Below are 14,911 nucleotides of genomic sequence, written 5' to 3'. Positions count from 1 at the left end.
GCCCAACTCCAGTTTGCAGAAGGGACTGTTGAGAAGAAGAAACGAGTATCTCCAAATAAGAAGCAATATTTAACGGGACAGTAAAACTCATGATTCTACTAGACACTATGAAACAGTCTTAGTGGAAATATTAATTTTATGGCATACGATGGTCTTCCCCTCCACCTGCTCCTCAGAGTTCCACAGACCACAAATGAACTCTTTCTTTCCTTAACCTAGGAGATAAAATACTTTATTTGCCCCCTTGTGTCTAAGGGTACCTACCAAGACAGGTAGGAACCTTTTTTCTTTTAGGGATAGTCTAGCTGATATCTGCTGATGATACGAAAGTATATAGTGTAGAAAGCAGCATGAAATAGAGAGGAAAATAAATGTCATCGTATAGGGACCTGAGGATATAAAATCACTCGACACCCCAATGAAGACTGACACTATGTAGGAAATAGAAAGAAACACCTCTCTTTATGCAATGATTTAGGATGTGGAGATTTCCAGTGGAAAGCAGTGACTTTACCAGAGGCAGAGACTGTCAGTACACCCATGCTGCAGGCAAAGGCTGCCAGCAATTCAAGGGCCATACTCGCACGTGTGTTATTAGATCAACCACCAATTCGGATCCAGCCGGACTGCGGAGCCAGCTGCTACGTAACCCTTCAACACTGAAAAGCAGCAACGTGAGACTGGAAAAGTGGTCACACACTAGTGATGCATAATAAAGCTATTCAGAAGCCAGCAGGCAAATGTGGGCTGTCAAGAAGAAACCTTGACACATGCACATGCCATTTGCTTTGGAGCAAGCTTAGACCCGACCTCTGCACAACTCTATGGCATCCTCAGCCTGGGAGAGGGAACACATTTATGATCCCTTTCCCCACACGTAAAAAAGTGCATATCCAGAAAGCAAAATAAATCAACAAACTGAATACCAATACAACTGGCAAAACTACTGACAGTACATTTCAAGCAGGCTTCTTCATACCACTGTAAAGGCTGGAAATTGGGCACCAGTACTTGCCACACTTGGTAAGAAAGCCTTTAGGTAAACTCAAAATCACGAAAGCACTGAAAAGAAATCAGCATTTACTGCCAGCTATTGAGGAACTAGGTGGACTCTGGATTTATTCAGGACAAAAGCGCTGACTATATGGGATCTTAAGACCATATGGAGCTGTGCAGGAGTGAAATCCTAGCCTGAGCGTAGACAAGCAGAAGCTGAGAAGAATTCTTCATTTGATCTCAGCTCCATATTCTAAGGTTATTAATTTCTCTGCTTGTCAGCTGGACCCTACAAAACTGGAGCCAAATAATGTGGAAGAAGTCTAACAACTTGTCTTCAGCTTCTGAGCTCACCTGACAAAAGACAGTAAACCAGCCAGCCAGCCACCAAACTCAGCTTTCTGGAACAGAGGAATCCTGACAGTCCCACCACCAGGCGGGTAACACGGCTGCAGGACAGGCTGCTGGTACAGTCCCACCCAACCATCGCTGAGTATGCCCAAGCAATTATAGCACAGGCCTCTGGAACACAGGTGGTACCAGGAAAAAGAACAAAAGGAATTGCCCAAGAAATCGACAGCCAGAGTCAGACATGATGGGAGGCCCAGCAACCCACAGTGATCCTACAAAGAGCTGAACTGGTAACCCACCAGCTCTCTGCAGTGCCAAGCAGATGGGAGCAAGGAGGAAATGCAGGCAGAAGTGACTACCAGGTGGAGGATGAGTATAAGCACACACGAAGCTTTTGGTTAGGGTTTAAGACTAAGAACAAAAGAAGGTACACGCTTTGCACACTGTCCTCCAGGGAGTGGAGGTACATCTGACACAGCGTAAGTGCGTGTCTGCTGACTCAGGGGTCAGGCCTAATTAAAGGTATCTCTGCAAGAGCGCTTTGTATGTAGACTATAGTGACTACAAACAGATTGCAGCCTCAGAAAGCACAGCCTGATGATGGGAAAGGGATCTGAACAGACTTGCTTGCATTTAAAGAATGAATCAGGGCGTACTATGGCTCCACAGTTTGATCTGAAGATTGTCTAGAGAGCACTTACACAGGAACCTCACCAGGACCTGAGCTGCCGTTTCACAAAATACAGCATATCTGAGTTCTGCTTAGATAACCCGATAACCCCTTTACCTAAGCAACAGGAAGGCAAAGATGGCAACGAAGAGGGCCAAATGTCAGCCTGTGGCAGAACCCAGGCATAAGCATAAGTCTCAGTTCTTGCCATTGTATTTAATTAACATTTGAGGAATTAAATAAAACTGAAAAGACTGGAGCAAAGAATGTACCACTGGAAGGACAGAGAGCTCAAAGGAATTACACCCAAATTCAATGGAAAACGGGAGTGGAACTAAACTCCAGACTCCATGGAAGTAACAGAAGATATAAGGAAATAATTCAAAAGTGAAAAAGAATGAGCCAGAAACAAAACCACAGTATTTCTGTATCATTCAGATTTTATATTGTAAGATTATTACACAGCCAGTTGGAAGCATCACTCAGACAAAACAATAGAGTTGACTCATATCAAGCAAAGGGTCTGGGTGTACCAAGAAGAGAAATGGGCTTTAATTAATGCTGGGGAACACTTTCATGCATATTACATGAGAAAGATGAATCTGAATTTTAAGCAACACAAGGCTCTCAGTCAGAGGTAGTTATTGTAACTGTGCTCAAAGAAGTGTCTGCATTCCCTAGCAAAGACAAAATCACCTTCATGTTCCAGGAGTTAATAAGCTCATCCAGGTACATGACATGACAGTGCCGACAAGACAAGGCAATATGGTGAGAAAAGTGTGGGCAGCACCATTTCCACCGGAACAATATTCTCTTAAGGGCCTGAGCACTGCATCAAATGGAAACAAGAGAAGACTTTGGTACTTACTGGCCTAATTCCTTTCCCATGTGTTTGTGCACAGCACAATAATAAGCATGTTTAGGAAAGCAAATAGGCTGGTCCCTAACTATCAGCACAGGGAGGTTGTTTTATGGACAGGTATAGCATAGAAACAAGAAACCAAAAACACGAGGCCACAAGTGTGAGCATGTTATGAAAAATGGTGGGAAAATATCCTATCAAATCTCTGGCATTAGTAATTTAATAGCTTGCTTCTACGGAGGTCAATGATTATCAGCATCTAGGAAAGACACAAAGGAGGGCATACAGCTTCCAAATGAAGCAGTTCAATCTTACATTAAACCTGACCTGAGTTCATCCAGTTTAAATGTGAATTCCAGTTAAAGGTAGTCAGGAACAGCTCATTCTGGCAGCTTAGACATGAAAAACTTTGAAATATGGTACATTGTAATAAAGATATATTGTAAGTGAACTGAGAAGGAAATAAACTAAATCTTTTCTGTGACACCACTTGCAAATGTGAAATAAATCATGAACAATAAGGCACCAACCCCATCCAAGGGAAATGGGAATAGAACCTACAGTGTCCTGCAAGACATGATCAAAACAGAGGCTGCAAACATTTCTTTGTCCTTAATCCTTACACAATCACATATGATGACCAAAAGTATTCCACAACTGAATCATGTCCAGAAGACTCTGCTGTTCTGGTCATTCATGATCAAACTTGAACATGAACCTACAGCAGGTGCACAGGAGAAATACTAATATGGGAACTGGTTCAATAGAATTAAACTACAGCTCAAAATGCAAATGATAGAGCCTCTTATGCGCCATGGGGTGAAATGAAACCCAAGAACGATATGACTGTGATTTCAGAGGATATCTGAGGCACAGGTACCAAGGTGAGGAAAAAAGGCTACTTAAACACAAGGAGAAAGGCTAGTAATGAACACTGGGATGGCGGAACAGCCTTTCAAATTGAAATAGTGGATTAAAGAAATCTAAGTGCTAGTAAATACATTTTGGTAAGTTTCTGAAAGGGTTAATAATTTATAATTCCCTGTAGTAAGAGTGACTGCACTGAATAATCAAAAAGGCTCCTTTAGTTGTTCCTTCATTATGGAAGAACTTGTTGAGCTTTATTCAAACTGAAGCTATAAGCCAGCTCTGAATGAAACAACTGCATTTTTGTTGAATTTATTTTTGTGGCTTTTAAAAATTTTCTGCAAGGAGAAAAACTCCAAGGCTAATACTATCTTAAGATTATCTTTTAAGAAGAACAGAGAATAACAACTGCTTTTCAGTATTAGAAGAAAAAGCAAGATGAAACAAAGACTCATAAATACCCACCCGGCACATAAGCTCCTTGCTTTTGTTATGGCGCTAGCCTGACTGCACATTTTAGAAAAGTCTTTAAGACTGGCACTGTTTTGGTTGTTCTTCAAAGAATGATTAATGTAATTGGTGATGTATCACCTTAAAAATCCTTTTGATTTCAGGATGATTTTTTTCTTCCCCAAGGACACTGTCTCCTTTCACCGTTTTCTAATAAATATCTGAGAGTATACCTGACAGGCAGCCAGATAAAGGGAGGCTGTCAAATTGCTTCTCCACAATAGGAAACCCGGTTATATGAAACACTCCTACAGAGTGACTGTGTACGTTGCAGGAAAGGGTTGGAAGAAGATGACCTATCCTTTTGATTTATATCTGCAGGGGTTCTGGCATCTTGCTGGACACTTGTTGCGGTTCAATAATTATTAAATTGTCAATATTCCAAGAAAAATAAAACAGATACTCAATTTTATTGTGAAAATCATGCAAAATAGCTAAGTGTGCTGTTTGTATTTGATTTTGTTGGACTGCACAGTGCACTGAGATCACTGACTGTCAGATGTAATATGACAACCAAATGCTTGAAGGCTAGAAGTATTCTGTCACTGTCGTGCTGTGGATAATTTATGCCAGTAATCCTCAGGCGCATCTGAGCAGCAGGACACACTGGATTTTATTCTATTGCCTCAGTGGAAAATGTACTTCAAGGCAACTTGGTGACAGTGCAATGATGGGATCCCAGGTGTTAAACCACCAGCAGCACCGTGAGGTACACAAAGAGCATTGCCTCTGTTAGTCCTCCAAACCCATCATCAAGCACTGCTTCTTGCCTGTCAAGTGCAGAGAAATATCATAAAAGTAGCTGCTGATGTAGAGATGGAGAAGGCAGGCTAAAAGACACAAGCCCTCGCAGCAAGCATGTTCAAGAGGGGTAAACCCATATAACTATTTCAAACACAGTGACCTCCTCCCCTGCTGCTGACCCAGGCAAAGCTTCCCTACCTGCTGGCACTGTATTCACGCTAGCAAGGAATCCTAGTGCTCCCAGGCAATGGTGTTTCAGTTCTGTGGGACTGTCCTTAAGCTCTCATCTGCAGAGAGAGAGAGAGTATCTGCAGCTTTTACTTTGCTGGCCATCTGAAGGAGCTGTGCGCACAGGCTAAAGCAAGTGAGGATTTGTGCTTTCTAAGCCTGACAGAAAGTCTGCTAGACCAGATGTAGGCAAGGGAATGTATACAGAAAAAGAGAATTACTCAGAGATTGTGTGCTTAGTGATTCGCTTTATTCAAGTACATGCAAGGTCCAACTTTGCACCTTGATTTTAAGACCTGGTCAAAGCCCACCGAGTCCAGGAAAACTCTCTGGGCTTTAGTGTGTTTTAATAACTGGAGACTTCATTTAAACTATTAACAGCATGTCTCTAAATAAAATGAATTTTATACTCTTTGTTCATGGGCTGATGAATAACAAAACTGATACAAGATTTGGCCTGAGCAAATATGCAGGTCTGTTTACAGATTTACAAAGGCAACCTTGCACAGCACCTGCCCACACATAATTCTGGCTCCTGGCACTACTTTAAGGAGTATTGAATTCCTTCCCACCCACACATCTTTACAGAAGTAAAAGCTTAAACATCAATTCAGACTAAACATTTTTTGACTGTAGAATCCCTTGAGTGCCATAAAAAGAAACAGCAGTGTAAATGAAACTTTAATTTCCACCATGCTCAATAACTGATGTGCTAAAACCATAGATTTTAAAACAGTGCAGAGTTTATTTAAAGTTATTGATTCCCACTTCCAGTAAAGTCCTGTGTTCCAGCAGCACATTGTGTTTCCACTGGAGCCTGAACCCACCACTAGATGTTATTCAGCAAGTGGAAAAAGTTTCTCTCCTGAACGGCTGACAAAAAGAGGTGCCATATAACATGATTTCCAACTTGCCATGTGAAGAAGGGCAACCTGGAGCAGAATTTCCTCGCTTCTGGTGGGCCCAGGGGATTTTTTCCACTCGACTGGGAAAGCCTGGTCTGTGAAAAGTGGCTAGGAAAGGCAGCTCAATATTTGTGTCACTGAGCGACATAATTATGTACAGACTGCCATCATCAGATACAAATTTTTAGGAGTCCATTGATTAAGGGTAGATGGAAAATCACCACGCAGGAGCATTAATGGAAGGGAAAATTACATCTTAGCCACTGTCACTGATGTCCAGGCTGGTGTAAAAAGAAAGATAATATGAGTGTCTCTGATCATATCTAATAATTATGAGGGGCTAACAAAGACGCATCTAATTGAGAAAGGTTTCCAGAAAACGGCTAATTATCAATTCCATTAGTTCAACCTGACTTGTCAGAGCAGGGCTTGAGCTTGCCCTGGCGTTCAAAGGTCAAGACGCTGATGGTTTTTTCCTTCCCTTCTGACGCCACCTGGTCTTTTGCAGGACAGCAGCAGTCTGTCATCTTTTTCACAAATTACTACGTGCTACCATCTTAAAATAGCACTACTCATAACCTGTATTTGGATAATGCAAGACAAAGAGAGGCCTGGGACATTTCCTGGCTGATCTCAAAGTGGCACTGACACCAGAAAGGGAGGTGAAAACCACCACTGCCTGACAGCAGCAACAGAATTGCAGAAAAACTAGCAAAAGTCAGCTTCTGCCACTATGGAAACACCAGGTCAGCTTGGTGACTTCACCGAGATGAAAGCGTCTGCAGCGTTATGGGCAGGTCAGAGGGGAGGGCTGCACTTTCATGTTCAAACTGCACTTTGCCAGGCTCAAAACTGGAAGACCGCGCTCCACACCAGCCAGCTCTAACTGTGTCAACTTTGACGGTAATTCCCACTGTATCTCAGAGAAATATTTTTGTTACTCCAAAATCCCAACTGAGCTACTCCAAAAACCAGTGTTGACCTCCTGGACCTAATTCATACTTCACACCGTTTCACTCTCTGCAGCTGTACCAACTTTAAGGGAATTTACACATTAGTGTATGAGAAAGGAAAAGTAGGTCAATTGTCTTTAGAAAAACAACTTGAATCTTCAGAGCCAATTTATTAAACTGAACCTATATAAATATGAAAGAACGAGGATCTCAATTGGCTTCAGTTTATGAAGCTAGCACCTGAATTCTGCATTTCAAAGGCTTGTGCATTTTCCATAATTTTCCTGCCTCTCATCAACCCCTTCTTTGTAATTTATGCTAGATGCATCGTGAATTAAAGAAAAATAATCATTTTCAGGCCCTGTTAACCATGAAATGGATTCTCCAGGTTGCAGTGCATATTAATGATTACTTTTGCATCCATTCAAATCTTGCATAATTATTTTATAACATCCTTTTTAGTCAAATTTTGCTACAGTATATATACCAGCTCTGGATAGAAATGTTTCTAGCATAAACATTCCCTTCCTATAGTGATTCCAGCATATCTCATTACATTAGGTAGAATTAAAATTAAAAAAAACCCACAATAATCCTGTTCAGGTCACAAACCAAAAGTTGGCAGCACTTAGGGAGAAACTACGATTAAGGTATTCTACTTAATACATGTTTGTTGGGTTTTTTTTACTTTGTTCTGCAGTACACAGCATTATTCACCGCCAAATAAAGGTTATTATGAGAGGCTGGCCAAAAGTTTGATCTGATAAATCAGTTCTTTTGTTCATAAGATGCTATTGGCTTATATATCTCTTAGAACTGGGCATAAATGCGGTGACAGAGTAACACACTAAAATGAAGCAGAACATCAGTCATCCAGTTGTTCTGCCCCTGTAAGCTGCATCTGTATTTCCTGCTTCAGCCAATGAATGCACATCTCCACGGATTGTCCTTATCCCCATGCACAAAGTTTTACACAAATGAATAAAAAGATGGATAATTTATCAGTATTAAGGCTAAGACCGTGTTCACCTTTCAACAGGCTAAACTGTGGTTTGCTTACACTTCTTTAAAAAAATGCTGAAAATATTTTCCTCAAATTTACTGTAAAGTCAGTAACAGAGGAGAATTAAAACCTGTTTATAGTTTATTCTGTAACAAGACAGCTGCTCCCAACTGGAGTAATTGAATTACAGATCTCAAACAGTATCTTTGCTATAAACATCTCTGAGAACATACACTTCTACTTGTACTGCAGGGAATTTCCTACCCAGAGACCAAGCACAGAAGGGCACTAAAGACGTTATAAAAAAAGGAAATATTCTTCCTTCATTTTAAAACTCTGTACTTTTATTTTTCAGCTATCAAGAGGGTGTCTTCTCATAAGGCTTGCTCCAGGAAAAGCTGATCCTTAAAATTGTAAGAAACTGGCTGGGACCTGTGGGCTTGGTCCCACAACAACCTCCAACACAAGGCAGGTCAACCTCTGAAGTTAAGTTGCTCAGGCGTTTGCCACTTGAATTTTGAAAATCACCAAAGACTGCAATTCCACAGTCTTTGCAGGTGACCTGTTCCTGGGATTGTATCAACAGGGAATTTTTTGCCTTCTCTTCTGCAAGTTGAACCCAATTCCCTCAACCAGAGTGGAGTTGAGAGGAATAATTTCCCAGGACCTGCAGGCTCCTTCCCCTTGTAAACATTTCTGTTAGTGCTTATCACAAATATATTCTCTCTTATATATATTTATATATTTGAAATAACACTCACCAGCCACTGCTGAGGTATTTCTGGCAGAGGCATTTGAGGAGGCGCCGGCAAACTGTTGGCAACTTCTTGCTTCTGTACATGTTCTTTTATTTCAAAACCTGGGGAAGAGCAACAGACATCACTTAACACTTTGGTGGATGCGAATGGGACATTTTTTCTACACTTGGACACCACATGTGACTGTCACACACTGAAATCTGGCATGCAGTGCCGCGCACAACCTACCTCCCAAGTGCTGTAACCGAGGCAGGACTGGAAAAATGCCGGGAATTCAGGAATTTAATCAAGCCGAACAAACACAGACTTACTCTATATGATAATGACATATATGCTATTTGGATCAACAAATACCAGACACAGAAAAAATTTACAGGAAATCATTCTGAACTGCCTATCCATCTGGAACCGAAAGACTTAAACAGCTAAAATTCAAACGCATTGCCAGGCATCTACCTACAGATAAAACCATTTATGGGGGGAGATACAACACTTGTGAACGTCTCTATGGCACTGTACAGTGAATAAAACATGGTCAACCTGTGTGCAGTATGTGGCTGGCTGCCTTTTACCAGGGGAGACAAGCAACTGTCGTTCCCATGGCCCAATTTTGGACGGGCAAAGCCATCATGCAGAAATGAGTCCAAAACCACCTTTCATGCCAAAAGAGTGGGGAAGAGGGCAGAAGAAGAGACCTGCCTCTCTCCCTCCCCTGCCACAGTGGTGACAGCTATTCAGCCAAGCCCACAGCACCCGTGTTCCCTGGGGTCCCAGCTGCCCCCACCGCCTCTGATCATGGAGCCCCAGTGCGAGTCTGCACAAGCCTGGGGAGATGCAGGATGCTACGACATCCCAGCCCAGAGCACGCTGCTGCTGGGGGCACATTGCCCAAACCAGCTCACCACTAACAACACTGCACACTGAGCATGTTTTCCCACCATTTCCATCTTCCTCTCTTCTTTTTTTTTTTGAATAATCCTATAGTTTTCCAGGTGAATTTGAAATGGAAAAAGGAGCCGAATGTAAAAGCTGTTTTGAGGGTCCTTTGTGTAACTATTGCATCTCTCTCCCAGAGAAAAAGAGGAGTGACCCATTTGTTCTGAGTTTCTGGCACAATAATTTAAATCCCAGTTGAACTCACTTCATAGGAACATGATATCGTTTATTTTTCTAAATATCAAAAGGGAGATTAGGGTGCATCTCCTCAATGTTCTGGCAAAAATTCAGTCAATGGATTGTACCCTGCTTACTCCTAAACTGAATTTAGCTCCTAGTGTTTAGTTTAGTTTTTAATATATATATTTACACAGTCAAATGGATGTCTTTTGGTCAAGATCATATAATTCTCAAAAATGTAATCAATGATGAAATGTTTTTTGTCATAATAACCCAGTCCCACTGGGTGTGAAGTCATGGATTGAAAAACAACACTGATAAAATAAACTGGCTCTAAGGGCCACAGATTCTTCTTTCTTCCTACAAATCAAGAGGGGGATTAGCCTTGGGAAACACTCCAATTATTTTTTTTCAGTATAACTTTCACTTGTTCCTCTATATGTAGGATGAATCCGTATTATGACTGCTGTCCATATCCAAGTCTCCCATGCTTTCCATAACAACCAAAAGGCAATGTGAAGGCCTTTTTACTGACAAAAAAAAAAAAAAAAAAAATATATTCCAAGCTAATTCTATTGACTCTTTAAAACTAGTTTTTCTCCAGTTTTAAACTATGTGTATTTAAGCAAGAACCTGCTCTAACATTTATTTTCTTCTACCAAATTACACAGCAAAGTCAGCATTATACATTTACGGCATCAGGTCCCTTTAAGGAAAACAGCAGTGTTGACAGTCATATTAAATGACAAAATCCACCAACAGTTCTTACTCCAAAATAAACTGTTTGTGTCTTTGTTTTTCAGAAGAAAGTCTGAGTTTCAGAAGGAAATGCCAAGTATTTTTTTCAGACCTACAATCCATTGGGCATGCCAAGGCTCAGGAAGAAAAATAAAATTTATAGTTTTGCCAACTATTCAGAGTAACCACTGGTTTGGATGTGGGGCATGTCAAGGTCAAGCAGCTACGACCTAAAGAATACATCTGCCTGGTCCAGTTCTCTCTGCTTGATAGATATTAAATGGAGAAAACAGTGTGCATTTGGGAGATGTAACAAAACAAGGCAAAAGATTTCTAAAGAATTCCCCAAGTAAGAACTTACTGAGTTTAAAGTGTTTTACTAAAAGCCAACCAGCCCATTACAATAATTTCCACACCTTTACAAAGCAAAACACAATTCTCCATTTCCAGATGTTGTAAAGAACCCAGCCAGTTCCCAGTTGCACAGATCCTTCATTACCGTTGATCTTAAATGGTTTGCTCCAGCAATTGAAATATCCTGTTGGATTCACACAGTTGATTTTTGCAAATGCATATGATGAGTCTGAACTCAGCATAGTCCTCAGGCCTCTTAAACTGTGCCAGCGACCCAAGAACTCTCATGGAGTGATGTGGGTGGAGTAAAACAACATTTTGAAAAACAGACTCCGAATGACAGTTCAGCTCAGTTACAGAGTACTGTGGGTTTATGCAACTTCTATTGCTTTTAATTTTAATGAAGAGATGAATAGTTTCAAAGGGATGGGAGTACTGAATGTTATAACTGATAAAAAAAGCAGCAGAGTCAGCTCCAGTAAAGTACATGACTCCCCGGGTAGTTTCACACACGCTCGAAGCCAGCAGAGGATGGCAGAGCTCCCAAGGAGGCAGCTCCTCTCCTTCCCTGCCTTGTTCCTGTCCCTGCACCAACCTCTCCTCTGTGCCAGCGTAAGCATGTGTGCGGCCTCAGGTTGAACCAGACCAGGGTAGTGACACTGGTTAGGACTAAACCAGCAAAAAAATGAAAAGCAAATAATGCTTGTGCTAGCAGAAAGGAAGGTGCAACACATGATGAGCAAGAATGAGTAGCCTGGGGAGAGCAACAGGATGCTTTTTTTTAGAGGCCATGCTGGCTTAAATTCTTATTTAAACTGCAGCTCCGTAAAGCAGAGTTTATAGACATATAAAGCATAGTCCTATGACCTTTTGCCTAACGGAACTATGGGTTTTCCTTTAATTAATTCTTGTTTGAACTAGAGCATAACTTTTAGCAAAATATTCTATCTTGATAAAATGCCAGCGATGGCATGCAGACCTTACGAAGTTCTTCCATTAGTTCATAGCTTCAATGCTCAAAACATGTGCTTTATTTCCACTTTGAAACAAACATTCCTCCATTGCACACTGCTTTTTGCTGTGTAAGTCTAAGAGCTCATTCTCCGTCATTCCTTTCCTACATCAAGTTTCATTATGATAACTCATTTTGGATAGTTTGAAGGCATATTTCCGGATTAATCGCTTTTATGACTATTCTTTGAAATGTCTAAATTTTACCTCCTTGAATGTAGGTGCTAGAAGTGGGTATAACATTTCAGTAACAACTGCACTGAACCAAGGTCCATCACTTCTAATATATGGATCTCATATGGATCTTGTTAATGGATGGATCCTGTAATAGGATGTAATGGATTTTGCTATAGATCCTGTAATAGGCCTTAAAACCTAAAGTGTAGATGCTGAAAGGCAGAAAGCTATGATCCTTGGGTCTCTTTATCCTTGGCCACATCTATAGTCATAAATTAAACATGCGTGGGAAGGTGCTCTGGTACAGAGAAATCTATATCCATATGGTTAAAATCTCTCACCCCTCAAAACCAAGCTGGAGGGTGATGATTTTGAAGTGTCTGTTGGGAACAGATCTTTGCCCACGCTACCTCCCAAATCACGCCTAGGAACTGATGGAAGAGATGAGTCAGCTCAGGTCAAACCCATGCCAAGGACCACTACGTAATTTAACAGCATAAATAACTGAGTTCCAGGGTCCAGAAACTTAGCCAGCACAGTTTAATTTACTAGTAGAGCTGTAGCTTTTGCATCCTGAAACACCATTCACAATCCAGAAGGAAGGAATATGACAACTCTTCCCTGTGTTTGCAAAGTTGGCAACAGAATGTTGTCCAACTTCTTGAGGAAGTCAAATGTTTTTCTTAATAAATCTCATTGAAAAGATTACAAGAAGAACATGCAGTGTGAGATCAGCATTGTTGAGGTTATTTTGAACTTCTGTAAAATGTAGCTGTTTCTAAACATATCAAATTGCAGGTTCCTACCCACAGTTTTTGAGTTTGGGAGTCTGGTGTATTTTGATCGGCTTTTGGAGCATGAAGCTTCCTTCCACAATAGGTACCTGCCTCCTTCTCTCAGTGGTAAAGTAAAAACAGTGATGGGTCTTTAGGAATGTCAAAACGGAAAGGAGGATTATTGTTATTTTCAAGTTGGTCTCCTTGGACTTGAATCCTGTCACAAAAATGATTACTGAAGGGGGGAAAAGACTGCATCAAATGAGACCATATTTTTTTAGCACTGGAGAAGAAACAAATCATGAGAAATGCAGCTGCTCACAATGTGGCATTTTTCTTCAACATGCTCTGGTATTTTTCAAGAATCTAAACACTGAGGGTTTACACTGACAGCATTTCTGTCAAATGTAGGAGAGACAGAGGTCTTACAGCCAGATGCCACTTTATACAGAAAGGTGCTGTATGGAAATATGAGAGTATGGTTTGAAAAAAATAGTGAGAAATATTCTTTGTATAAAGTCTGTGGAAATGTTGCTGTACAGAGTGAAGCATTTATATTGCATTCAGGTCCATAATCTTGATGGAGACAAAGGCGATTGCACAATCAAAATAGTTTTAGATAGGAAGAAAAGGGATAAGTAAATATTACTCTAATTGCAAAATGCAAACCAAACATGCTGACAGCCATCTCCTAGCTCTGGCTTGGCACTCTTGTATCAGCCATGCACCAACTCAATATCAAGCCTTCTGATGGATTTGGGTCATTTGACAGAGATGCAGCACCCACTCACCTATAAAATGGCGCTGTGGCCAGCACTCCCTGACGCAGTATTACTTTTCAATCAAAACTCATAAATAGCGTAGCTGCCACAAATAAAATGAAGTAACCACTATATCAGGAGAAGTGAAAACATTCTATCATCTAGCACGTAATTTTGTGGCTGGATTCACCCATGTGCACCCAAGATACTTCCAGTATGCCTTTTGCTATATTTTATTGCTGAATATGAAGGAAAGCATTCAGGAAAGTTATATTTTGGCTTCACCCTGTCTTTCTGTCTTGCTTCAATTTAGGGCTTGTCTTTAGCCCTTAAAGCTAATTCACTGAGCACAGATTTATTCTGTGCAGTCTGCAAGTGAGAAAACCCACCCCTGCCACTGACCTTTTGATGACTGTATCCTCAGGAGAATGTTAGTTATTACTGCCTTCTTCTCCCTGACAGTGGAAGTTAGATATTCATGGTCCAGAAGTTCAAGAAACAGGCGCAGCTCAACTATTAACTCTTCCATGGCTGAAAGACAAAAAAACAAAGAGAATTGCTTTTTCTAAAAACTCCCATTAGAAAAAAGAATTAATTCTTATTTATTCACATTCCTAGTTATTTTCTTGTATTTCTTACAAATGTATGGTCCTCCCTGCTGGAAACAGACTGTATTCATTACTAAAACCAACAGACTAGTCCATTAGTGAGGACTTCGGGCACTTGTAGCAGTTACCTCAAAAAGACAGTTCTTTTCACACACCACATCATCAAGGCAGCACTAGACAAAAGTGGGTGCAGGACTAGTGGCCATGTGCTTTTCTAGCAGTGCCACTCTGCTTCCTCACCCTTTAGCAAACAAGTTCTAACTGCAGAACAAAAATATAGTTGGATAAAGCTTCTAGACAAATTGATATTTTCATAAATCTTTAGGGAACGTCTCTCCCTCATCTTACTTATTCTGTTTGTTGCGGGTAAAAAAGAGCAGGTATTCCTTTTTTACAGTGATTTGCGTTCCTTACAACTTCCAAAGACAGGCTTCCAACCCATCGCATAATTTCTTATTACTCCCTAAGTTTCTGATGATGCACTTCATATTTCATCTTATTTCTACTACGCTAGATCTGAAGG

General features: G+C 40.8%; 1 protein-coding gene across 2 annotated transcripts in view; it reads right to left on the bottom strand.

Annotated features, from left to right (window-relative positions):
* AFAP1 (actin filament associated protein 1) overlaps positions 1 to 14,314 on the bottom strand; it is a 64,683-nt gene extending 50,369 nt beyond the window's left edge. For both annotated transcript variants that reach the window (XM_009890526.1, XM_009890527.1), the window contains exons 1-2: positions 14,183 to 14,314; positions 8,851 to 8,948 (exon numbers count right to left, since the gene is read on the bottom strand). In XM_009890526.1, the coding sequence (XP_009888828.1) occupies positions 8,851 to 8,948; positions 14,183 to 14,309 (225 nt within the window). In that variant the 5' untranslated portion in view covers positions 14,310 to 14,314. The remainder of the gene's footprint in view (positions 1 to 8,850; positions 8,949 to 14,182) is intronic.
* Positions 14,315 to 14,911: the final 597 nt, after the last annotated feature.

Source organism: Charadrius vociferus, unplaced genomic scaffold (genome assembly GCF_000708025.1).
Source record: "Charadrius vociferus isolate BGI_N301 unplaced genomic scaffold, ASM70802v2 scaffold88, whole genome shotgun sequence".
Lineage (NCBI taxonomy): Eukaryota > Metazoa > Chordata > Aves > Charadriiformes > Charadriidae > Charadrius > Charadrius vociferus.
This window is presented reverse-complemented; position numbering and strand designations above follow the sequence as displayed.